Source organism: Manis javanica, chromosome 6, assembly GCF_040802235.1.
Source record: "Manis javanica isolate MJ-LG chromosome 6, MJ_LKY, whole genome shotgun sequence".
NCBI lineage: Eukaryota > Metazoa > Chordata > Mammalia > Pholidota > Manidae > Manis > Manis javanica.
This window is the reverse complement of record NC_133161.1, coordinates 33937501-33965000: the sequence shown is the minus strand read 5'-3', so window position 1 is coordinate 33965000 and position 27500 is coordinate 33937501. Positions and strand designations below refer to the sequence as shown.

The 27500-nt window shown below is 35.2% G+C and overlaps 1 protein-coding gene across 14 annotated transcripts in view; it reads left to right on the top strand.

Moving 5' to 3' along the window:
• Positions 1-27500, top strand: part of FOXP2 (forkhead box P2) — a 568904-nt gene that overhangs the window by 533142 nt on the left and 8262 nt on the right. For all 14 annotated transcript variants that reach the window (XM_073238565.1, XM_073238561.1, XM_073238563.1 and 11 more), the window contains 2 exons: positions 566-635; positions 1397-1560. In XM_073238565.1, the coding sequence (XP_073094666.1) occupies positions 566-635; positions 1397-1560 (234 nt within the window). The remainder of the gene's footprint in view (positions 1-565; positions 636-1396; positions 1561-27500) is intronic.

The window sequence follows — 27500 nt, the reverse complement described above, 5'->3', positions numbered from 1 at the left end:
CACTACTGCCTTCTGTGAAGACATGACTGTAATGTATTTTATCTACTATTGGCCCTTCACTTTTGATTTCTGTAGTCAGGTATGTGCTAATTTCTGCATTCAAGAAATAGTTAATCCATTATGTTGTCATTTAATTAACTGTGGTAATTTGTTATGTTAATTCATGGTGTTCTAGAAATTAACCATTAATTATTTCCTGATTGCACCAAATTGGTAATTGTGTTGTATATTTGCATTTTAAAAAATTTATATGAATGTTCTTGAAAATAAAACCTTCACATAACTAGAAACAGGTTTAAGGATCCTCAAGGTCATGCCCCACTTTGCCTGCACACCACAGTCAAAGTTGTATTCCTTATATTCCTGGACCAAGTCGATATATAATACGTAGAAAACATATATTTGAAATCAGTCACATTATTTCTGTGGTCTTAGATACAAATCTACTCTGGACTAGTAGCGAGAGATAAGCCAGAACATACATATTCTTAGCTGAGATTATTGATAGCTGTATATTTTCTGTTTTGACTTATAAATCACCTCTATTTATTTATTTTTCTTCCAGAAGCCCAACCTTAGTAAAAAATATACCTACCAGTTTAGGCTATGGAGCAGCTCTTAATGCCAGTTTGCAGGTAATATTAAATGACCTTTCCATTATCCTTGCATTTGAATATTTGGGCTTTTTTTTTTCCATGGCTTCCTATTAAGGTGAGATTGTGATTGTTCTTAAGAGTTGGTTTATCATCCAAGTTGTAGTACCTAGTACTGCAGAAAGCACTGGTTCTAATTCAAACTACTTTTGATGTGAAGAAGCAAGAAGGACACCCTGTGGCAAAATCTGGAACACTCGGTTTTCCTGCAAATGCTAGATTGATAGAAGCTTTTGCAAATGCATGTGGCTATGCATTAATATTTATCCAGGCTGTCATAAATGATTTCACATCATAGTGTTGGGGAACATGGTGCTTGTGGCAAAAACTTTAAAGTTTAATTATAATATATAATTTTTATGCAGAGGAGGCAAATGTCAGGACTTCTTTATTTTGAGTTAAGTTCTGGTCATTTTTAAAAAGCAGAGCAACTGCTTATATTATCTTGGAGTTTTCACTACATGTGAGTATTCATTTCATTTTATGGAAGGCTGAAACATTAGAAAGTTTGCTGGGAGAACTACTATTTTTATTTTCTCATCACATTTAATTTCCTTAGTATTTCTGCCATGAGTTGCCAAATAAGAATCTTTTCTTTCCCATACATTTTATTTAAATGCTCCTAAAAGTTACATTACTAAAATATCTACATCATGATTCAAACCCATCAGAAGATAACATGCTTTTAAAATTATTTTACAAAGCATTTCAAAAGTTGTTTTATACCCCCTTCATTTCACTAGGCTGCCTTGGCAGAGAGCAGTTTACCTTTGCTAAGTAACCCCGGACTGATCAATAATGCATCCAGTGGCCTACTGCAGGCTGTCCATGAAGACCTCAATGGTTCCCTGGATCACATCGACAGCAATGGTAACAGCAGTCCAGGCTGCTCACCTCAGCCGCACATGTAAGTTGTTAACAGACTCTGTAAAGAGAAGGACCTATGTACATGTGCTTCTAAAATTCGGTATTCTTCTGAAGTTTTTAGTGGTATATAAGTAAAAAGTACAAGTTTAAGTAAAGTTCCATTGTACCATGTTTGTGATATGTGTATCAAAATTAGTTTTAATACATCTTTTAGATTCTCTTCTATGTCCTTTAATTACTGTACCATCAGTCCTCTACAAGTTCTTAGTACTACTAACATTCTCTTGGGTGTAAAATGGTGTCTAAGATGACTGCATCTTATGGGTCATTATCACAGTTTGGTTTGTGTGGTGCAGTAAAAATATTCATGATGGAATTAGTTGTCATAATTTTTCCTACTATTACAGGTCTCTAAACCATTTACGAACTGTAGTCAAGATATTACCCGTTTTTATAAACCGTAAAATACAAAGTTTAACTGTTACCCACAGTTTACATAGAAGCTAGTAAAGTGTAACTTTTTGCCTGTCTTATAAATCAGTGTAATTACATATTCAACTTTAATTACTGGTGCATCTGTATTGGCAAGGTTTATATGTTATATTTTATGCAAGACTACGATTCTTATTAATATTTAGCAGCTAACTATATCATTAATTACTCTAAAATCTTTCCCTTACCATCTTTTTAATGGAGCTGAGAGAGTAGACGTATTAAAAATTGATGTATTGTGGATTTCAGAAATGTGTATGACACTTTAAAAAATGTCTGGCCTTACTCAGTTGGTGGAACATATCAGTTTCTTGTTTACTAAGAAGTATTGACCCTGGTAGGACTTAGAATTCAGAGGAAAAAAAATAGAATCTGAATGATGAAGTGTACACACCATTCAGTTGTCAGGATGAGTCGTGACTTAGGTCCACACTTCCTAGAGTTAAATATAATATACTTTGTATTTCAGGTTATTGAGATAAAAATAGTATTTTCTCTCATTTTTACATTTTCTCCCTCTATTTCTGCATTAAATATCTAGTCAAAGACCTGAAAGAGAAATGTGGTCTTTATGTGTGCCTATTTCCGTTTGACCTTTCACAGGATATTATTTTTGTTGACTTTTTAAACATCTTATCCTATGTGACATATTAATGTCTTTAAGATCATGTGCTTAATTGCTTTATAGCCCTTTTACTCTTACCACCTTTGTGAAAAACACACTGCGAACGTTAATGTGTTTTATCAGGTTCCAAACCATTACTTTTTCAAAATGGAAAAATTTGTCTTTTGGAAGTGTCTTTAGATGTATTAAATAATACAAAAGAAGTAATAAAACTCGAAGTAGAAAGAACATGAATATATGCTCTTGAGAGTGGCTGTGCTCTAAAACAAGGAAAGTGAGCAATCAGACAAAAGTTTTTATATCCCTGCTTTATCCTATCAGCCAGGCAGTGGGTAGCTTGAGGCCTTGTACTTTCAGCAGTTCTCCTGAGTATGCTAATGCTCGATCCTGTATAAAATGCTAAAACAATAAAACTTTAAAGAGCAAACAAGAGTTAGATCCTGTTTCCCCCTTTAAAAAAAGACCTGTTTTAGAGAAATGAAAGACATTCATAATAAAAGTGTTTAAGCTGTTGATGTAACTCCCTGTGCTAATATGCAGTATGTAGTGGTTGCTATGGACCATATATAGAGGATATGTAAAGAAGTATTTTTTATGTAAGTGTCCGGTGATAAGAATATTAAAATAAAAAATTAATGACTCAATAGAGGGTTTATTAAAAATTATATTTTAAAATCAAATAATAATTGGGCTAAATTACAGCATTGATAGGTCAGTAATATTATTCATTTAGCAACTGCTTTTTTGGATTCATCTTATTATTAATTTAGTTGCAGTTTAATTGTGACTATCTCAAAGGAAAATAGAATATGTGTAAAGCAGTGTATAAAAATTGTGTATTTAATGCCTGATGTACTGCCACTATGGGTTTATAAAACTAAAATGTTCATAGTCAACATGTACATTTTATGCTTACATGAATCAGTGCATGTGAAAAATATAAAATATTTGTCTGCTTTCCATAGAGAGAGAAAAGGAAAGCTTCCCTCAGCTTGTTGGAAATGGATTTCAAAAAAGATGCATAAACTATAATCAAATTTTTAATTGTCTTGTAAAATATTGACTCAACATTCATTCTTTGAATCTTTTTCTGCTGCTATCATTAATTTTTTTGTATATTAGATGTCAAATATTATTGATGGATGTCACTTCATTATTCTGTATCTTCATCTTACAGAGTTTTTAGGTACTTAAAGTTAGGCATTTTATATACGTTATGAGGCAAAGGAAAAAGACCTAATTCAATCAAAATTTGGCTACCTATAATTGAATGGACTTCAAAGTACTTTGAAAATTAAGCAGAAGTGAAAGAATTCTTATAAAACATTTAGATAACATACTTCGTGTCCTGAAATGAAGTCATGGTACTTGTTACTATTGTTTTTGAGGAGGATGGGTGTGCTGATGCAGTAGTTATACTGATGTAAATGAGGAGGACAAATTCCTGGTGCTATCACTGTTTGGGTTTTGGTGACAGATTGTAGGGGGTCCAACCTCAGGTCAGCACTCAGTAGCTGAGGAGTTTTCATTCTTAGTTTTATCAGCTGAAAATGAGGCAAGTAATAGTAATACCTTCCTCATAGGATTTTTGCAAATCTAGTAAGTGCCTAGAACACAATAACTGTTCCCTGTGTCCTTCATAATGTGTACACAGTTACCTCATTTACATTACCTCTTGTAACACCTCAATGTTACTATAAATAAAACTAGAAGTAATATTAAAATATTTTGGCATTTTAATACCTTTTTTTAGGCATTTCATACATGTGTGGTTGGTTTCCTTGATCGTCCCTTTTCTTTTCCTCCTACCTCTGTCATTTATAATGCATGAAGTAAGCAGATCCATAAAAGTGAAACTATGAAATAGGAACCTGTGGTAGGTAGCAGGTTACTCAGAGTCAGCATGATAGAAGGTATCTTTGAGAAGAGAAGATGTTACCTGAGGTTGTAGACAATGAACAATGAGAACAGAATACAGGCAAACCTTGGAGATGCTGCAGGTCCAGTTCCAGACCTCTTCAATAAAGCAACCATCACAATAAAGTGAGTCCAGTCCCAATGAAGTGAATTCTCAGTGCACATAAAAGTTACATTTACACTCAACTAGAGTTTACTAAGCATACAAAAGCATTATGTGTAAAACCACAATGTATATACCCTTAATTAAAAAATGCTTTATTGCTAAAAAATGATAACCACCATCTGAGATTTCAGCAAGCTGTAATCACCAATCACCTGGAATCACTAATCACCATAACAAATATACAAATAATGAAAATTTTGAAATATTGCAAGAATTACCAAAATGTGATACAGAGACACAACATGAGCAAATGCTGTTGAGAAAATAGCACTGATAGCTTTGCTGTACAGAGGTTGCCACAAACCTTCAGTTTATAGAAAACACAGTATCTGCAAAGCACAGTAAAGAAAAGCACAATAAAACAGGGCATCCCTGTAATACCAACCCAGAACAGGGACTCATGATATATGCCTTGGAAACATTGAGATTAGATTTGACAGGAATTTAGGATATTTTTAAAAAAGAAAATAGAATTTAAGACTATATTAAGTGGGACCAGACTGTTGAGTGTCTTAAATAATCAAGTTATGATGTTTTTTTTAGTCAGTATGGAGCCTATTAATGTTATGAGCTTGAGTTTCACACTATCAGAGCTATGGTTTAAGAAGAGTAATCTGAAAGTGCACTGAATGAACCATATTTGAAACTCATGAATATAGGATGTTCTGGAGTTGGGAAAGACTTGAAACAGAAGGTTAAGATTCATTCATGTAGTATTAGTGTTGCCGGGTAACTGCATCTGGGGAGGTCTCTCCCTACTCACTAGGTGAAGCATGAGAAGAAACTTCAACCTGGATAGGGGTGGGTTCTTGACTTTGGATGAGAAAGAATTCTCAAACAGGTCGGATGAATATAAGTAAGTAAGGAATTCATTAAACTAAGAGCAGGGAATGGCAGCTGCCTTGTAGGCAGCAGAGAACAGGTAAGTACAGAGGGAAAGAGGGAAAGTTCTCGGCCTAGGGCAGATTTCCTTGCCAAATCTTGAAGCCAGGGTCACCTGGCTTCCTGTGTTTGCTTGGATCTACACAGCATAGGGACTAGCCCCTACCACTCCTGGATTTTGGAGAGCCATGGAGCACAGGATGGAGTAAAATTATGTTCTGAGAACTTCTCAAAAAAGGAGATTTTCAGGTAGGCTACTAAGAGCAGATCGCACAGCTGCAGTTTTGTCTGGGCCACTCAGGTGACAGAAACATGCAGGTCCAATGAGCTCTTGGCAGCCCCTTCCTACTTATCAGGAGTAAAGTGGAAACAAAGTGAAGACTTGGAAATAAAATGAAATAGCAAAGAGACTAAATGAAATAATTTGAGCAGTGAGAAAGCTTTATTTGAAGGTATGCACTTAAAAGAAAGTGCGGGCGTCCTCAGAGAGGAGATGCACTGAAAGTTTGGAGATTCTGCCTTTTAAGGCTTTCAAGAATGGGGCAAAGGGCAACGGAGAGGTGGTTGGGCATAGACTTGATTTATGGTCTCAAGATGCTTATCTCTGGTGAGATAGCATCCCTCCAGCTAATTCTGCTAAATAAATCCAAAACAAGGAATTTATAGTCTTGTTCTTTTCTAAGATAGTGGTTACCCTCAGGTAGTGGGGACATATCAGTTAAGACTGCTTGCCCTGCCTCAAGATGGGCTATTGGATTATTGTCTGATTGCCAGAGAATATGTTAGGAATCTTACTTCTCAACTCTCTGCTTTTTAAAATGCGATCTTAGCCATAAGATGGAGTCCTTCCTGTTCTTCTTACCATACTGTTTATAGCTCGGCATTTTCCATCATAGGCAAGAAAAGTCAATCAGGATGTTTGTCCCATGTCCTTGCCCTACCTCATTAGTATCTGACTTAAGTGCAACACGGGGAATGGAGAGCAAAGAATTGCTACAAGAAATGCTGTGGAAAGAAATAACAGAACAAGCCAATCAACTGAATGCTGAACAGGACAAAGAGGAAAGTTAGGAAAAATCATAGCAATTAAAAAAAAAAGAAAAGAAATAGAAGACGTAAGAGGACAGGCTCAAGCAAGAAAATGAAGAGGTCAGCATTCACTTATTGAATCCAAGAACATAAAATTGTTCAGATTCAGGAAAAAACAAAGCTGATACTTTTTTCTGTTTAGTCTTTCTATTCAACTTCAAAATAGTAAAATCTTACATAGTAGAATATAGACATATTCCTGATACTAGGAGAGAAAATGTTTTGAATCTTCTGAAGAGTGGAATAGCTATGGGTTAATGCTGCTTATAAATTAAATTTGGAGAACAAGAGATGCCAAATTACCATCCATACTCTTCAGTTTGATGCTCCATATTTAACTCTTTTCCTCCACTCCAGTTTTTACTCTTAAAATGCCCTGAATGAAGGCTTTTGCCAAACTAGTGCATTCATTTGACTTAACTATTTGTCATTCTGCCCTTTCCTTTTTCTGCTTTTCATCCTCTTTCCCCTACCGGAGTTCTACCTTTCCTTACTGAGGGCCTAGTCCTATTTCCCCAGGATGCTTTCCCAAGTAATTTTGCTGCTAGGACCTGCACTTTAATTCACACTTCTGAAGGTCTTATTCTTTCTACGTTTATCTGCAACTAACAGTGTATGTGTGAGTACATGTGTGTCTTGAATATGTGCATGCTCATTTTGAAGAAACCCCTAGCTTAAGGACAGAGACTATATTTTAGATATATTGCAGTATATGAAACCCCTAACACATTATACCATACAAAATTAATCATTAAATAAGAACATGATCCTGATTATGAAGACTTAAATAGAAGGTGATGGTTAATTTGAAGTGGTTTGACTTCATGAGGTAATTCCTATAATACCAAAATCCAGGATTCTTGTAGAACCATGAAAAGGGAGAACAAGAGATTTTAGGAAGAAGAGATACTTAAAAATAATGTTCTTCTTCATGAGGGAGCTAAGAGATATTTCTAAATATTGGTAGAGTACACTTGAGAAGTTTTATTTTTTGTTTTAATTATTGAGGTTAATATGTATTTTATAACTGTTCAAATTTATGTGACTAGACTGTAACAGGCCCCTTCACTTCATTTGTAATTATCCTCCCAGACCTTGTGAAATTTTATTTATCTTGTTGAAGCTGAATTAAAAAAGAAAAAATAAATTGACATCAGTGTTCAAGGAGATTTTAGCTAAACGTAGGAAAGGTTAAAGTTAGGTGGACTGATACAGATTCTACTTAATAATTTTTGAAACTGTTGTGACTCCTTTCAATCAAATAGGTTTTTAATTTTTGTTTTTTTCCTGTTGCTGATGAAAGAGTTCTAGAGCCATCATATTCTGAACAACTGTTAATGATACTTTATTTAAGGGTCTGAGCTGAGTAATCATTACAGATTATAATGCTCTCCCTTTATGCACTTCAGTGCCGATATTCCCTGATTATCTGACTTCAGAGTTCTGTAGAATATGGATAAAGTTACTATAGATACCTATTTTTATATTGATTTTTACCCCTTAAGAAACTACTCAAAGATTTAAGATTGATGCTGTGTTCAGGTGGAAATAATTTGAACTTAGTCTCTTTTCCTATGTATTAGACTTAAATGAATGAAAAAGAGAAGAAAACATTCAGAGTAGACCTGAAAGGTGAACTCATACTTGTCGAGTCAATCCACTTCCTGCCTTCTTCCAAACCTGAGACAAAAAGAGAAATTTAATGACGTACCTGCCATATTTAGTTCAACTCAGTTGTTTCTTTGTTTTTAAGCAATTGTTTTTCCTTGCTCTTAATAAATTGGCTCAGATTTGTCTTTATTCTCTTGTAAAAATGTTAAATGAGCTTCACATTTTTATACTTTCAAATTTTGTTACTAGAGATCAAAATGAATGTTCTTCCTGAGCTGGTTTTATATTGAGGGCTTTACGCACAAAACCTTCCATTGTCATATCTTTCCCCTTTCTGATTATTAGAGTTTCCTACTGTTGAGTTTTCAGATCATTTATGTCATTTCTGAATTCTCTTAGCCTCTATGTCACTTTAACGTTCTACTTGCTAATATTCTATATTAGTTGCAAGTGATTATTATTTTCTCCTTCTTATTAAAGCAATATTTGAAGTTTGAGAGTTAATGATCTATATAGAATCAGAATGTTAATATGGATGATACAAGACTAGAAGATAAGTTTGCCTTGTCCTTAGAAGTCAAAATTTTAGGGTAAGGAAATCAAAGGCTGAATGCCACATAAAAGTGCATAGTATTATTTCAGGACCACAATGGAGATCACATTAATCTTTTTGATTAACATGTTGGACACATATTCTACATGCCCCAGAACTTTTTATACATTTCACATCCCAGTCATCTTTACAACACCCTTTTAACTCTTGAGAATCTCACTTGTTATATCATGCCAATAGTAGTCTTCAGCCTCTCCTGGCAATATTTGCAACCAAAGACAGCTAAAAGGAACTTTCATACTCCCATTTTGTAAAACAATATTGATATGTAATATAAACTGTGAATTCTCATAAAACACGATGAGAATACTCAAGTGTATATTACCTTTCTTCCTTCTATTCTCTTTGGCTGCCCTAAAATTTAAATTGCTATTTGTAGGCACATGTAGAATTTGCAGATCCTACACCTTTTCTGGTGATAGTTGATATAAAATCCCTACAGATTTTAGATGTCCCTGTGGACAAACGAATTTAAAATTGGACTGACTGAATTTCAGAGGAGAATAGTTGAAAATGAATGACAACCTGACTAAGTGTAATATTCTCTGTCATTGTTTTCATGCCTGTTAAGCCTGAACTATCTTTGCTTGTATTTTGGATCACTAAGGTGCCTTAGGAAGCTCTCTAAACATAAAAGCATGGTTTTGTTGTTGTTGTTTTACATATGTTCTAACAGATTTTTCCCCCTAACATTTCTGGACCTCATAATTTTTGTTCTGATTTAATTCCTTTTTTATTCAACCTCTAAACTTTTTCATTATCTTTGCTAGCTAGCTTTAAGAGCTCTTTCCAAATTGAGTGTAAGAATTTAGGATTATGCCAGCTCTTTATCATCTCATCCTTTTTTTTTTTTAAGTGTAGCTCAGTAGCTGCTGTTCTTTTTCACATTATTCCAGTCTCCATATGTGGCACTTGCAACTCATTCTAGTTCCTCTTAATAAAAAGATCCTCCCAGAGGTACAGTGCCTTCAGCTGAAAGTATTGTATACCTACTGTGCCAATTGTGGACATTCGTGGGTTCCTATAGGGTTTTGAAGGATTTTTATCTAACTATACAGATGATATCTGACATCCATGGTATGAGTCCCCACAATCTAGGCAAACTGTCTCAGAAAACTTTTAGCTGACAGTATTGTAGCTTCCTGCTTGCTTCTGTTTTATATCTAAAGAGGATCTTTGTTAGAAAGGACATATTCATTTGTACTAACACTAGTTGAGCCTTAGAAGTTTCCTTTCTCTAAGAGTCAAAAAGTCGTTGACTGAATTGTTAAAAAATGAATATTGCTCTTCAGTATTAATATTTTCCTATTTGTAGCACCAGGGAAAGTGAAGGTTTTTACATACTCATGTGGTTTTTTAATTCATCTTTTGACATAGGGCTTCAGAAGTGGATGTAAATTAGGCATTTTATGATTAAAGATATTTATTGTGTATAGTCAACTGTCATTTCAGAATTTTACTTAATGAAAAGGTAATTTTTACATAAGAAATTATATTTCAATATATGTGAAAATTACATGCATTCTTACTACTTTGACAGAATTTAAAATTGATCATTCACATAAGTACCACAAATTTACTTGAATACTTTAGCACTGATAAACACAGTTTAAAACATCATCTCAGGGTTCTAAGATTTTATAAGCAGTTTCTATCATTAGGATAAAATTAAATAATTTATGTGAAGAACACTGATCAAATAGTTTAACATAACTAGTGGACACTAACATTCTTTAGTTTGCTCAACATTATCTTCAACTTTGAAGACTGAAAATGTAGCAACATCAGCAAGACACTTTTTAAAAGGCAGGAACAAAAGTAATCATTGGTCATACAGTATTATTTTACTATCAAATTTACATTTTCAGCATCAAATCTAAAGTCCCTTTTGTTAATTAGCAGGTTGAAGAAGAGCATAATGCACTTGATTAAGAATAAAAGTAAATACTGTTTTTACCCCCTATTCCATTCTCCTATTTGGAACTAACAGAACATGACTAGGCTTATTCAGGAGAAAACTGAACATTGAGTTAGTCCTCATTAATTTGAGCAAAAGAATAGGTTCAGTACAACAGCCAGTCTCAGCAATTAGATTGATCTAATGACATGAACCATACATAGTCCTGATAAAGAGCAGTCTCTGTTAAGATACCCAATACACAACTTCACCAAAAGCCAGCTGGGGATGGGCAGCATCCCATCAAGGTAATGTAGACAAAGGGAAAAAGACAACAGTTCAGAAAAATGGTTGAGCCACATAGTGGAGGGCTAGCTGCAGCCATAAGGCCCAACTATCAGATATTGAGGTCAAGATCTTCAAAGAGCCAGAAACCAAGTTACCTAAGAGGGAATTAGAGAGAAACAGGGACATGCACTTTGTGTACCATTTATACCCATACTCACATATCGGACTGAAACCTAATCCAAGGAAGAAGGAAGAAACACAATTTTTAGATGAATGGTTCAGAGAAGTGGATGGATCAGCAGCAAAGCTGCATCAGTGGCTGGGTGTCAGGATAAGAGTTTAGGCTTTCTTTAATTTCTCTGGCCTACAGATTAGAGATCTAACAGTCTTTAGAGTCATAGCTGTATGTTTGTTGAAAAGTTTCCATTAATGAGACAAAAAATGAAATGGTACTAATTGCATTTCAACAAAGCAACTATTTTGATCCTGAGATTGGGCACAACCTATTTGTACTTTATCAATGATCAAAATAATTAGATCTATATTTTCATTTTAATATAGCTGTTTGGGTCACCTCTTTTTTTTATTAGTTTTATTTTGGTATCATTAATCTACAATTACATGAAGGACATTATGTTTACTAGGCTCCCCCCTTCACCAAGTCCCCCCCACATCCCCGTTCACAGTCACTGTCCATCAACATAGTAAGATGCTGTAAAATCACTACTTGTCACCAAGTTCACAGTCACTGTCCTTCAACACAGTAAGATGCTGTAAAATCACTACTTGTCTTCTCTGTGTTGCACAGCCCTCCCCGTGCCCCCCCAACACTATACATGCTAATCGTAATGCCCCCTTTCTTTTCTTCCTGCCCTTATCCCTCCCTTCCCACCCGTCCTCCCCAGTCCCTTTCCCTTTGGTAACTATTAGTACATTCTTGGCTTCTGTGCTTCTGCTGCTGTTTTGTTCCTTGAGTTTTCTTTTGTTCTTATACTCCATATATGAGTGAAATAATTTGGTACTTGTCTTTCTCCGCCTGGCTTATTTCACTGAGCATAATACCCTCTAGCTCCATCCATGTTGTTGCGAATGGTAGGATTTGTTTTTTTCTTATGGCTGAGTAATATTCCATTGTATATATGTACCACATCTTCTTTATCCATTCATCTACTGATGGACATTTAGGTTGCTTCCATATCTTGGCTATTGTAAATAGTGCAGCAATAAACATAGGGGTGCATCTGTCTTTTTCAAACTGGAGTGCTGCATTCTTGGGGTAAATTCCTAGAAGTGGACTTCCTGGGTCAAATGGTATTTCTATTTTGAGCATTTTGAGGAACCTCCATACTGCTTTCCACAATGGTTGAACTAATTTACATTCCCACCAGCAGTGTAGGAGGGTTCCCCTTTCTCCACAACCTTGCCAACATTTGTTGTTGTTTATCTTTTGGATGGTAGCCATCCTTACTGGTATGAGATGATATCTCATTGTGGTTTTAATTTGCATTTCTCTGATGACAAGCGATGTTAAGCATCTTTTCATGTGTCTCTTGGCCATCTGAATTTCTTCTTTAGAGAACTGTCTGTTCAGCTCCTCTGCCCATTTTTTAATTGGATTATTTGCTTTTTGTTTGTTGAGGTGTGTGAGCTCTTTATATATTTTGGATGTCAACCCTTTATCGGATCTGTCATTTATGAATATATTCTCCCATACTGTAGGATACCTTTTGTTCTATGGATGGTGTCCTTTGCTGTACAGAAGCTTTTCAGCTTGATATAGTCCCATTGGTTCATTTTTGCATTTGTTTCCCTTGCCCGGGGAGATATGTTCAAGAAGACGTCACTCATGTTTATGTCCAAGAGATTTTTGCCTATGTCTTTTTCTAAGACTTCTATGGTTTCATGACTTACATTCAAGTCTTTGATCCATTTCTAATTTACTTTTGTGTATGGGGTTAGACAGTGATCCAGTTTCATTATCTTACATGTAGCTGTCCAGTTTTGCCAGCACCATCTGTTGAAAAGACTGTCATTTCCCCATTGTATGTCCATGGCCCCTTTGTCAAATATTAGTTGACCATATATGTTTGGGTTAATGTTTGGAGTCTCTATTCTGTTCCATTGGTCTGTGGCTCTGTTCTTGTGCCAGTACCAAATTGTCTTGATTACTGTGGCTTTGTAGTAGAGCTTGAAGTTGGGGAGTGAGATCCCCCCCCACTTTATTCTTCCTTCTCAGGATTGCTTTAGCTATTCGGGGTCTTTGGTGTTTCCATGTGAATTTTTGAACTATTTGTTCCAGTTCATTGAAGAAAGCTGTTGGTAATTTGATAGGAATTGCATCAAATCTGTATATTGCTTTGGGCAGGATGGCCATTTTGATGATATTGATTCTTCCTAGCCAAGAGCATGGGATGAGTTTCCATTTGTTAGTGACCTCTTTAATTTCTCTTAAGAGTGTCTTATAGTTTTCAGGATATAGGTCTTTCACTTCCTTGGTTAGGTTTATTCCTAGGTATTTTATTCTTCTTGATGCTATTGTGAATGGAATTGTCTTCCTGATTTCTCTTTCTATTAGTTCATTGTTAGTGTATAGGAAAGCCACAGATTTCTGTGTGTTAATTTTGTATCCTGCAACTTTGCTGAATTCCCATATTATCTCTAGTAGTTTCCGAGTGGAGTCTTTAGGATTTTTTATGTACAATATCATGTCATCTGCAAATAGTGACAGTTTAACTTCTTCTTTACCAATCTGGATTCCTTGTATTTCTTTGTTTTGTCTAATTGCCGTGGCTAGGACCTCCAGTACTATGTTAAATAACAGTGGGGAGAGTGGGCATCCCAGTCTTGTTCCTAATTGCAGAGGAAAAGCTTTCAGCTTCTCACTGTTCAATATGATGTTGGCTGTGGGTTTATCACATATGGCCTTTGTTATGTTGAGGTACTTGCCTTCGATACCCATTTTGTTAAGAGTTTTTATCATGAATCGATGTTGAATTTTATCGAATGCTTTTTCAGCATCTGTGGAGATGATCGTGCAGTTTTTGTCTTTCTTTTTGTTGATGTGGTGGATGATGTTGATGGATTTTCGAATGTTGTACCATCCTTGCATCCCTGGGATGAATCCCACCTGGTCATGGTGTATGATCCTTTTGATGTATTTTTGAATTCGGTTTGCTAATATTTTGTTGAGTATTTTTGCATCTACGTTCATCAGGGATATTGGTCTGTAGTTTTCTCTTTTGGTGGGGTCTTTGCCTGGTTTTGGTATTAGGGTGATGTTGGCTTCATAGAATGAGTTTGGGAGTATTCCCTCCTCTTCTATTTTTTGGAAAACTTTAAGGAGAATGGGTATTATGTCTTCTCTATGTCTGATAAAATTCTGAGCTAAATCCATGTGGCCCGGGGGTTTTGTTCTTTGGTAGTTTTTTGATTACTCTTCAATTTCATTGCTGGTAATTGGTCTGTTTAGATTTTCTGTTTCTTTCTGGGTCAGTCTTGGAAGGTTGTATTTTTCTAGGAAGTTGTCCATTTCTCCTAGGTTTCCCAGCTTGTTAGCATATAGGTTTTCATAGTACTCTCTAATAATTCTTTGTATTTCTGTGGGGTCCGTCGTGATTTTTCCTTTCTCATTTCTGATTCTGTTGATGTGTGTTGACTCTCTTTTCCTCTTAATAAGTCTGGCTAGAGCCTTATCTATTTTGTTTATTTTCTCGAAGAACCAACTCTTGGTTTTATTGATTTTTGCTATTTTTTTATTCTTCTCAATTTTATTTATTTCTTCTCTGATCTTTATTATGTCCCTCCTTCTGCTGATTTTAGGCCTCATTTTTTCTTCTTTTTCCAATTTCGATAATTGTGACATTAGACCATTCATTTGGGATTGTTCTTCCTTCTTTAAATATGCCTGGATTGCTATATACTTTCCTCTTAAGACTGCTTTTGCTGTATACCACAGTAGTTGGGGCTTTGTGTTGTTGTTGTCATTTGTTTCCATATATTGCTGGATCTCCATTTTAATTTGGTCATTGATCCATTGATTATTTAGGAGCATGTTGTTAAGCCTCCATGTGTTTGTGAGCCTTTTTGCCTTCTTTGTACAATTTATTTCTAGTTTTATGCCTTTGTGGTTTGAAAAGTTGGTTGGTAGGATTTCAATCTTTTGGAATTTACTGAGGCTCTTTTTGTGGCCTAGTATGTGGTCTATTCTGGAGAACGTTCCATGTGCACTTGAGAAGAATGTGTATCCTGTTGCTTTTGGATGTAGAGTTCTGTAGATGTCTATTAGGTCCATCTGTTCTGGTGTGTTTTTCAGTGCCTCTGTGTCCTTACTTATTTTCTGTCTGGTGGATCTGTCCTTTGGAGTGAGTGGTGTGTTGAAGTCTCCTAGAATGAATGCATTGCATTCTATTTCCTCCTTTAATTCTGTTAGTATTTGTTTCACATATGTTGGTGCTCCTCTATTGGGTGCATATATATTTATAATGGTTATATCCTCTTGTTGGACTGAGCCCTTTATCATTATGTAATGTCCTTCTTTATATTTTGCTTCTTTCTTTATTTTGAAGTCTATTTTATCTGATACTAGTATTGCAACACCTGCTTTTTTCTCTCTGTTGGTTGCATGAAATATCTTTTTCCATCCCCTGACTTTAAGTCTGTGCATGTCTTTGGGTTTGAGGTGAGTTTCTTCTAAGCAGCATATGGATGGCTCTTGCTTTTTTATCCATTCTATTACTCTGTGTCTGTTGGTTGGTGCATTCAGTCCATTTACATTTAGGGTGATTAATGAAAGGTATGTACTTATTGCCATTGCAGGCTTTAAGTTTGTGGTTACCAAAGGTTCAAGGTTAGCTTCTTTAGTATCTTACTGCCTAACTTGACTTGCTTACTGAGCTATTATGAACACTGTCTGGTAATTCTTTATTTCTCTCCCTTCTTATTCCTCCTCCTCCCTTCTTCATATGTTGGGTGTTTTGTTCTGTGCTCTTTTTAGGAGTGCTCCCATCTAGAGCAGTCCCTGTAAGATGCCCTGTAAAGGTGGTTTGTGGGAGGCAAATTCCCTCAACTTTTGCTTGTCTGGGAATTGTTTAATCCCTCCCTCATATTTAAATGATAATCGTGCTGGGTACAGTAGTCTTGGTTCGAGGCCCTTCTGTTTCATTGCAATAAGTATATCATGCCTTTCTCTTCTGGCCTGTAGGGTTTCTGTTGAGAAGTTTGATGATAGCCTGATGGGTTTTCCTTTGTAGGTGACCTTTTTTTTCTTTCTGGCTGCCTTTAATACTTTGTCCTTGTCTTTGATCTTTCCCACTTTAATTATTATGTGTCTTTGTGTTGCCCTCCTTGGATCCCTTGTCATGGGAGTTCTGTGTACCTCTGTGGTCTGAGAGGCCATTTCCTCCCCTAGTTTGGGGAAGTTTTCAGCAATTATTTCTTCAAAGACACTTTCTATCCCTTTTTCTCTCTCTTCCCCTTCTGGTACCCGTATAATGCGGATATTGTTCCGTTTCGATTGGTCACACAGTTCTCTTAAAATTCTTTCGTTCCTGGAGATCCTTTTCTCTCTCTCTGCATCAGCTTCTCTGCGTTCCTGTTCTGTTTTCTAGTCCATTAATGGTCTCTTGCATCTCGTCCATTCTGTTTTGAAGTCCTTCCAGAGCTTGTTTTATTTCTGTATTCTCCCTCCTTAGTTCTTGCGTATTTCTCTGCAAGTCCATCAGCATGGTTATGACTTTTGTTTTGAATTCTTTTTCAGGAAGATTGGTTAAATCTATCTCCCCAGGTTCCTTCTCAGGGGAAGATGTTGAAGATGTCAAAGCTGTCTGGGTTAGTCTTGTCTGGATCAAATTTTTTTGCCTTTTCATGTTGATGGGTGCAGTGGTGTGCTATTGACATGTCTGTCAGCTGGGAGAGTCCAGACTTCTTTCACTTGCTCCTGGCCTTTCTTTGCTGGGACAACTGCGACCCCTAGTGGCTTGTGTTGAGCAATTGCATGTAGACTGGATCTCTGTATCTTGCCTGGCCGGTATAGAGGAAGCTCCCTTGCTGTGGGCGTGGCCAGCCTCAGGCTGCTGCTCTGCTATGGCAGGGCCCCAGAGGGGTAATGAACCTGGGGGGCTGTTTGGCTGTTTACCTCCATGAGGGGTCTCAGAGCTGTTGCCCAGGGAGTTAGTGCGCCCGGAGTTCGCTGGAATTTCCAGCTCCTGGACTGTGACCCAGGATGTTTCCATCCAGCTGTGGGGTCCCTGTCCCTTTAAGACTTTCAAAAAGCACTCACATTTCTTTGTCACAGGGGCACCGGCTTCGGGACCTGCTCACAGGTCTTACTGTCCTGCTTCCCTAGTTTCCAACACCCCACGCATGCACTGTGTGTCTGCGCTCTGGTGCGGATGGCTAGGGCTGGGTGTTTAGCAGTCTTGGGCTCCCTCTCCCTCCCTGCTCTGACTCCTCTCCTCCCACCGGGAGCTGGGGTGAGGGGCGCTCTGGTCCCGCCGGGCCAGGGCTTGTGTCTTACCCCTTTCACCAGGCGCTGGGTTCTCACAGGTGTGGATGTAGTCTGGCTGTTGTCCTGTGTCTTCTGGTCTCTCTTTTAGGGATAGTTGTATTTGTTGTATTTTCAAAAATATTTATGTTTTTGGGAGGAGATTCCCACTGTCCTACTCATGCAGCTATCTTGGCTCCGCCCCCCTGGGTCACCTCTTTTTATAAATTAAGTAAAATGGTGAATCTTAAAGTATTTTGTTGTTGTGTTTTTTTAATCAGCACTGCAACAAAACTCTACAATCATTTGGGAGTAAGCCTTCAAATCATGTAAAATATGATTTTTTAAACAATGTTGCATAAATTTGAATAGCTTTTGATACAATGCCAAAGGTAAGGGCAAGAAATCTTAAGAGAAATTTTGATATACATATATATGCATGCAATTTATAAAATTATGGTTATTAACCTTAATCTACCTTTTCATTACATTCCTTAGAACTTCCGTTGACTTTAAATGAAACTTTTTAACTCCATCTTGAGGTCAGAACTATTGGGATGTAGGATAGAATTATAAACTGAATCCTTAAGACTGACAGTGTATCTTAGGACAGAAACTTTCATTGCAGTTATCTGAGAATGATATTCTTTTGCAATCAAATACTAAATGGCTACATTTTTTAGAAAATAGAATAAAGGACTTTAAAATACAATAGGATTAACTTTGTTTTCTGACTTTAAGAAGGAGAGTCTGTTTATCCTTAGCCAGGGCAAAATGGGATAGGAAATTTAGGGTATTTTCTAATTATATTCTCAATAAAGCAAACTATACAATTTGTATATGAAATGAGAAACATTTGTTCACTCCAATTTTTCTATTCCCTTTTAATGGTTACACATTACTGAGAGCAGTAGTAGTTTCCTTTCCATTGAGAGATAAACAGATTTTTATCTGTTGGACTGGAATAATGGTTCTGAGTACTGTCCTAAAGGCAGCTATGTGCAAACCCATCCAAATCAAAACAAAGCTCAATTCATTCAATGCTACAACTTTTGTGGCAAATGTTATTCTAGTTTATAAAATATAAGACAATCTTGAAAAGCAATAAATTGGAAAAAATTGAACCATACTAGTAAAAATGTTTCACAATTTCTTAATTGATAAAATAAGAGCTAATTTGTCACTTCTAGTTGTTTTTAATTCTAGTTGTTTTAATGGCCTTATTCACTTCTGTAAATAAGATAATTAAGTATTTCTCCAATGTGTGCTTGAATGTACAGAATAAAATCTGTACATAAAATCTGATTTTAGTGGAAGAAATAATAATTTATCATTTCAAAAAAGTAAAATTGTTAGAAGAATTAAGTAAATAATTTCTTCATGGATGTGTAAATAACCTTAGTTATTTAATTACTCATATAGCCCAAGATCATCTCTCATTTTATAAAGTAGTAACAAAATGTTTTCTTTTAAAAGTTAACTTTTCCATATGAAAATTTAGTTTTTATTAACTTATTTCTGTGACATGTTAGACAAATACTTCCTAAACAAAGTATTACTCTAAAAATTATAAACATTTGAAAATCATAAATTGTTTCTCATTTCACCTGGACTTTATACAAATGGAGATGACTAAACTTGGAATCTTTATAAATCTACCATCACATTCCAAATACATCATTTTCTTGTCTGTGTGTGTGTGTGTGTGTGTATATATGCTAAAAGGAAATGAGTAAAATTGAATTTCCAAAATCTCCATTTTTCATATATTTTCTAAATGAGCATCAATTAACTTATCAGTGTTCCTTTGAAATGTCTTTTAAAAAAACTCTTTTAAAAAATGTTTTGTGTGATGTGATTACAGTCTTCCAAGATACCAGTCAGTAGAAGTTAGCTGCTCAAAAGTAAAAAAGAAAACTAAAAATTGAGTCTCATGGAACTAAGCCTTTCATTCTTAATAAAGGCTTCTCTGCTTATATTTCAGAATTCATTTACCTCTTCGAAACAGTGATATTTATGCAATAAACATGAGGGCTCTGCCATTAGCAAAGTTGATCTAATTGAATAAAACTTCAAACACATACAAATTGCTAAAATGCTAATCATATACTTTGATTTTTTTAATGCTCACATACTAGTAATCATCATTATTCATTCAGCAGCTTTGTGCCAGCTATTAAATAGACATTGCAGATAGCTAAAAGAAAATCCTATCTTGTCTAGGTATTCCTTTTTAATTAGAAAAATTGTGATGCTATTTTGTGAAATAGTTAAAACCTGTGCAAATCAATGGACAGCATTAGCCTGTATCAGTACTCAGTCTATTCTGATATTTTTAAATGTCATTAACATTTGGGACAATGAACAATTAGGACATGACAATAAATGAGATAAAGAAGACTTTGTATGATTATAAACATTTTATGTTGGAGTTAACCAATGTATTCCATGTAACTTAAAGGTATCCAAACTAAATTAAGTAGAAGTAAGGGTAAGAAACTTTAAAATCAAGGACTTAAACAAATCTGTATTGAGTGGGAAATAGATGCATGATTTAAAGGCTATATGAATTTTAAAACATTCAATATGTTTCTTAAAGTACTGTACATGGAAGTTCATTTTACTGGATAAAGATTGCTATATTGGGTCAAATAAATTCAGTTTCCATGGTAAAATTGAAGTATTAGAGCCCTAACTATCTCTGAGGATAGGTTTCTGAGTATTATCTGGGGAGTAACATTTTTTATATTAACAGTCCACAGCTACTGATAGAAGCATGTTATATTCAGGTGCGCTAAGGCAAGGGAAAAGGTTAAAAATTATTCTTGTAGGATTTTTAAAAGGTGTATTACATCTTTTTGTAAAAAGATGTTACTCTTTTTCAATATGTACACTGTATAAAATGTATTAAATTTTTTCCAAATACCTAGGATTATCTAAAGAAAAGTTATAAGGGAATCTTCTATAATAATAAGTAAAACACATAAAAAACAATTTTAATCTAGTTTTACATTTAGTCTTGACTTGTAAATGTTTTTTACATTACCTTAAATTGCCCAGAATAAGGCATTAATTGTGAATTTTTCTTCACAGCATTTGTTAACATCTTTCATAATACTTAAGACTTAAAATTTGTATCATTACCTTCATGGTATTAATAAATACTGTATTTCTGAAAGGCCCAAATTTACCTTGTGTCACTGAATTTCTCATAATGACACTATGTAAATATTGCAATCATTGCATTTCTAAATAAGGAAACACCATTGATTCTATAGTCTAACACCTATTGAGTTAAATACATTTTGAACATCTCAGTTTAAGAGAACTTTATTATCTCTTCTCTTTAAACAGGAACAGGCATAGGACCTTTTATTTATTCTTGAATAAGGAGAAAATGAAGACAGTTTACATTCCTCTAGGTGGTATACTATGTGATCACAATCTGAAAAGATAAACTTTCCCATTATAATTTGACACTGTAAGCAAACACTAATATTCTGCCTTTCATTTGTGCCTTGGGTACTTAAAAATTTCACAACTAAAGAAGTAACACATTTCTTTAGGCAACAAGTCAGTCTATTAATGTAGCTAGTCCTCTGAGTTTTTGGTATATACTATAACTGACAGTGGGCTACAGAACTAACAGATTAAACTAGAGTTTAAAAATGAACTGCTACTTTGCATGTTCTTCTAGTAGAGGCATGGCAGGTTGAATGGAGCAGTATGAGTCATTTAAGTCAAAAAGAAAACATTTATTGAGCACCTACTATGTATAACATACTGTGCTGGAAACTGGCAGATGATCCATACGTACAAAGAGGTGAAACTCTTAATAGAGGGATGGACATGTACATAGGTAATAAGAAAGACCAAGGAAAGGAATAAAGAGAGTTATAAGCAAATTTTGAATTTGAAGACTTGAGTGTACACATGCACATGAAGAATCAGAAAAGGCTTCATGGAAGATACAGCTTTGAGTTAGGCTTAACATGAATTAGCTTTTTAGGTTAAAGTTCATGAAATTTTTGATATTTGACTTTTTTGCTTACAAAAATAGCAGTTTTAAATTTTCAACCTAATATTAAGCAGAGATGAGGAAAGAGAAGATAGGTGCAAAGGATTTGAGGATATGTGCAAAGGTGAGTAAGATATAAAGCATGAGTCTCATTCAGAGAATAGATCATTCCTTTGCCTTGGCATATGCAGTCTGCCTAGAGGGGAACACCTGCAGGATGAGATTGGACAGGATTTGGGAGCTCTTTTTTGGAGTTCATTAATCTCCCAGATGATGATAAGGTAAAGGTATTTAGAGATTCTTAGCAGGACCCTCAAAGGTATATATGCTACCTATTTTTAAGAAGGTTTACCGCTCTTCTTTTTTGCTATTCACCTCTGGAAATAGATTTTTTTTTTTCATTTGAGAGAGTAACAACATTCTATGCCCTTTTCCATTGATAAAATTTCCTTTTCCATTGATAAAATTTCCAGAGACCAAAGGCTATTGAGATAGCCTTTATAAGTTTATTGCAGCCATTGCTGCTACTAGCATATTAATCATAAAATAGTCTGTAGAGAAATTCATTTTCAGTATCTTCCATAATCCACTTCCTAATATCCAAGCTTTCTGGGATCCACTTACCCTGTTCCCTGATCAATTAAAACAACAAATACAAAGATTCATAAAAATTGTATATAAATTATGAGCAGTCATATCTGTTTTAACTTTTAGAGTTTTTGACAGATTTAGGCCCTCCTATCTTCATGGTAGAATATAAAAGGGAGCTGTTTTTCAATGCATATAAATTTAAGAGCAATAGACGCAAAACCTTTTACTCCACAGTCCGTAACCTAAGTTCTTCACTACTCTCCACCGTTTCTAAGCCCACTCACTGCCTTAGTCCTGACCGTCATTACTTTTTCCACCGTTTTAGTGACCCCAGGAACTGGTAACCCTACCTCCACTGTTCCACACTCAGTCTACACTTTGCAAATTAATCCACCTAAAACTCTTCTATCTTTTCACCACCGTGCTCAGAACCCATCAATAGCCCTTCAGCTGGCAGAGAATAAATTTTTAACTCCATAAAATGCAACTCAAGGGCCCTTCACAATCTGACCTTGTTCTGCTTTCAAACATATTCCTTTATTCCCAACTCTTTTTTTTCCCATGTCCTCTACACACTCTCAGGGTTCCCACAACACACCTACAATTCTCCATTTTACCCATTTCCATTCAGAATGCCCTTTCCTACATCTCTACGAACATATTCACATATTTCAACGTCTACCTGAAGTGCTCCCTCCTTACAGAGCATTCGCTGACTGTATCACCAGAAGTAGTACCCATCACATTCTGCTTGTGACCCCCGTTACTTGTATATATGTCTTACTTCCTCTATTAGACTGAAAACTGTATGAGAACAGGAAACATTGTCCATATGATCCCTAAATAAGCCCAGTGGTTTTCACATAGTATTTATTGTTTTGATTTATTTTCACTTCCAGTAAGAATTAACTTTCATCCTCTGGAAGTATTTCCATTTCAGTTACTGACTTTGTATACCTCCTTGATAGACAATAGCAACAGACTCTATCTCTCTCGATCACTCAATACTTTCCCTCCAATTAGCCAAAGAAGTTCCAAATAGCTTTCTAATTCTCCCCAGTGTAAATTACATCAAATTAGGAGGAGACTGTGGCTTTTTTTGAACAAGAAACATAAATCAGTGCTTTTCAGCAGTAAATAGTAGGTAGTGGACTAAAAGGAAGAGTTGAATTAGAAATCTTCTATTTCATGGAAACAACAATTTTCAAACTATTTGCAATGAATTTCTGGATTCTAGTTTGAAGGAATATCATTATTTAAAAAATGGATAATTTGCTTTAAAATCAAAGATGGAATTATTTCTGAATCTACTTCAAGAAATATGATACATTTTACCAGGTTTAGAAGAACTACTAAAGTGACTCTCAAGGCAAACATGTTTACTTCCTATTTGTGCCCTTCTGTGGCAAAGATTTGTCCTCTTAAGTCTTGATAATACAAATGCTTGGCTTGTATTTGCTGCCCAATAAGTACATGAACAGCTGGGGGAGATCATCCAGTCCAGCCTGGTAGATCAGTTAAAAGTAAGTCGACTGGTTAAAAATAAGTCGACTTCTTATCCTTTATTCAAGATCTCACAAATGTAACAATAAAAAAAATTGGTGATCCCACTAGCTTTGTTGTTCATAAGTTAAAAAAAGAAAAAAACCTAAGTCCTCATCATCTGTTACCATCTGTTTTATTCCTGGAAGCTCATTCTATTTGTTTGAAGTAGCTTCTACTTCACTTATTAAGGAGTCTATTAAGAACTGCAGTTTAATATGAAAACACCCCAAATTGTAACTGAAGCACACAGTGTATGTATTTCAAATCAGTGGGGAAAAAAATGGCATGATGGATGCCCAAGCCATCTTCAGACCCACAAGAGTTTTATCACCAGGATAGTCAAGAATTTCTCTCTTTTGTTCATCTGAACTTGCTCTTACTTTACAATCTTTAAATAATTCCATTAGGACTACATATTGGGATTCTTCTTAGAGGCAAATAATCTCTCACAGCTGTTAACTTCTTCTATATTAATTGCTACTACTTTTAGTACACTTATGGCTAGCAATCTTGTAGTTACTCAAGTACATATTTCTCCTTTACTAGACTGCAAGGTCTTTGATAGATATTAAAAGCCACCACAGTGCCTTATACATAGAAGGCACTCAATAAACTTTTGTTAAATTAATGATTGGCAAAGGAGATAATGGTTATATGTTAATTGGCTTTTTCGGTCAAAGTGAGATTGATGCACTTTACTTCACTACAGACACAGGGGACTTGACTCAATCCAGAGCATGAAGGAATCTTTGGCAGAAAAATTTATTTTCTAATAGGCTTATGTATATTGCTAGGTCTCTTAAAATTTCCATTTTTTAGTCAACTTTAAGTTAATCTATTTAAGGTTTCTCCAGCTGAATATATATTATCAGACTTCATAAGCCCTTATGTGCATAACAAATGGGATATAGGCCTGTACCTTCAGTGCATGTATATTAATGATTTTAGTGACAAGTAATGATGAGGCCTGGGATGGATGGCTTAGGAGAATAGTGTGGGGGCTCTGTGTACAGAGCATTTTAGTGGTGGCCCTTCCACTTTGAAATTTACTTTCCTCCATTGACCTAAAAATGATCTGAGACTTGACCTGGACTTCAAGCTTAGTGTGTTTAATATTCAGCAATATGTTAGTAAGTAATTCTTTGGAATAATTACAGTAATATGTTGTATTATTTTGTTCCTTTTATTTTATTACCTTAAATGTACTTTTAAGGAAATGAAGCTAGTTATTGCTTTAATAACCCTAATGTCTGGCATCTGATATGTGGGGCACATATATCTTTGTTTTATGACTTTTCTGATATAGTAATAAAAATCTCACTTTGGAGAAGGGCTAAAATATTTTTAGAGCTAATTAAGCCTGTACAATGTTTAAAAATTAATTCATGTATTGTTACCCTATCTTCCTCCAAAAAGGATTTAAGGTTGTAATTATATCATGACTGTATGTAACATTTATTGATAACTTATAATCCAGGCACTGTTCAAGTGGCTTACATATTTAAAAATCATTTAATCCTCATAACAACTGTATAAAGTAAGGTACTTTATTGTCCCTGCTCTATGAGGAAAGAAAAGGAGGTACAGAGATGTTAAGTAACAATCCCAAGGTCACATAACTAGGAAGTAAAGCAGCCATAGTTCAAATCCAAACATTTTATCTCAAAAGTCACTATCTTATTAACCACTTAACCACTGCTGCACAACTGAAGATTATAAATGAGGTACCTAAACTATTAAGGGTTACTTTATACTTACAAGTTAATCAAAATACTAAATACATAAAATTTATTGTATGAAATTACACCCTAGTAACTAAAAACCTTAAAATGATTCCACTGGAGAAAAGGATGCATAACAAAGAATTGATGAGCACTGAATAGAGAAGGAGTTTCTTTAAAGGGATTCCTTTATTTTATTTGAATTTAAAGACATGTTTCTATGTTGGAGAGGAGCACTTTTCCTAGCAGAAGGCCTAATTATCCTATAGTGGTATAAAACATGGTACCTTGAAGAATTTGGAAAAGTTAACATTACACAAATGTGTACTTTCTTCCAGAAGTAAATTAAATGACTCTCATATTTCGTAGTGGAAACAGGAAAGGAAAGGTATTTCTATTGGCCACAGAAAAGACTTATTTTCCATTCATGCTTCAGCCATCCAAAGGTATGTGGATTCCTGTGTTCTATTTCTTTTGAATTGCCATATCACAGGACAATTGAAAACATGAAGCTCTTTGAGATAAAAAATGAGAAACCTCATTTGAGTAGAGATAATCACGATAGAATTTTATCTTTATTGAAAAGGATTCTACCAATTTATAAGCATAGGTACTGTAACTTTCAAGCTATTTTATTTCTTGGGCCATTTAACATCTCTTCCTACTTTTTACCTCTTTCTTAGACATTGTATGGGTAGTAATCAGATATTTTAAAAAACTGAACATTAATAATTATTGGCTTTGGTTTTAGCTTATTTTAGTAAATTAGCAGCCTAACACTTTAGCCTTAAGGGAACATTTTATTTACATCTTTCCCAGGTCTGACAACCTTGTTCATGAACTAATTCTGAATGGAAAGGATTCCAGAATACTTAATTCCAGGGATAAATTTTCTCTTTTAGAATTAGTGAAAATGAAACTCTTAATGACTCGATGGCACATCATTTATCCGATCAACGTGTATTTACTAGGTGCTTGCTATGTGTACATCTCTCCTACCCTGTGAAGTCTATGGTCTAGTTGGCAAGGCCTGGTACAACCAGCACTAGAAAGAGTTAAATATGGTCTTTAACTTATTTCTGGAAAAAGATCTCTGTGTATGTGATTAAGGCAACATAAGATAATAGGAATAACAAGGGGACAAAAACATTCTAGAGGCCAGCCTGTGTGTACTTACATAAAGTTTGGAAAGTCACTCATTTTCTAATCTATATAATTGAAGTATTGAATAAAACTGTGTTTGATACAGTTTTAGGATTCAAAGTTCCTACAGTTTTGAGCATCAGAATGATCAACAAAAATTATTTTGGAGGGTAAAAGTAGGAAGTCAGTGCAAGCTGCATAGGTCAGAGTCTTTAGAAGTAGAGAAAATTGAGTTGGTCCTTAAATAGTAGACAGGATGTACATAGAACACAGAGCAAAAGAGAATTTTAGGTTCTGTGTACACCCAAGGGTTGAAGAGGGAAGGAAGCACAGACTAAGTTAGCACAAAAAAGGACGTGGAGTAGGAATTGAGCATGATGTTTTAAGGATGATGCTTGCAGTCTTCTGTAATAGAAGTTATTATTCCAAAATACTGTTGTACATGGGTAGGTTGAGTCCTACTTACTGAGAATTGCTGAGGGCTTGTTAGTCCTGTCTCATTCCCGTGTCTCAGTTCAGACAGAGTTTTGTACAAGGTAGTGACATAATGAAATAAATGATCCTTACGTATTAAAATTCTTTGCGGATGCAATGGAACATAACTTTATAACGATCCTTTTTTAAAAAAACTGTCTCTATGTGTTTGTGTTTTAAAAATACATCCTGTTATTCCTCTTTATCCATAACTTGAAACTTTCCTGTAGGTTCTTTATTCAAATAAAATCCAAACCAAAAGTAATGCAAATGAATCAAGACACTCATATATGGTGGTGCTCCAGCTGAGGGGACAGTGGAAGTGGAATATGGAATTGGGAAACAGTCTGATTAGGGAGACCTACTAGGTCTTCTCAGAGCCCTAAAACACTAAGACACAACAACTACATAAGATGTCTCCCTATAT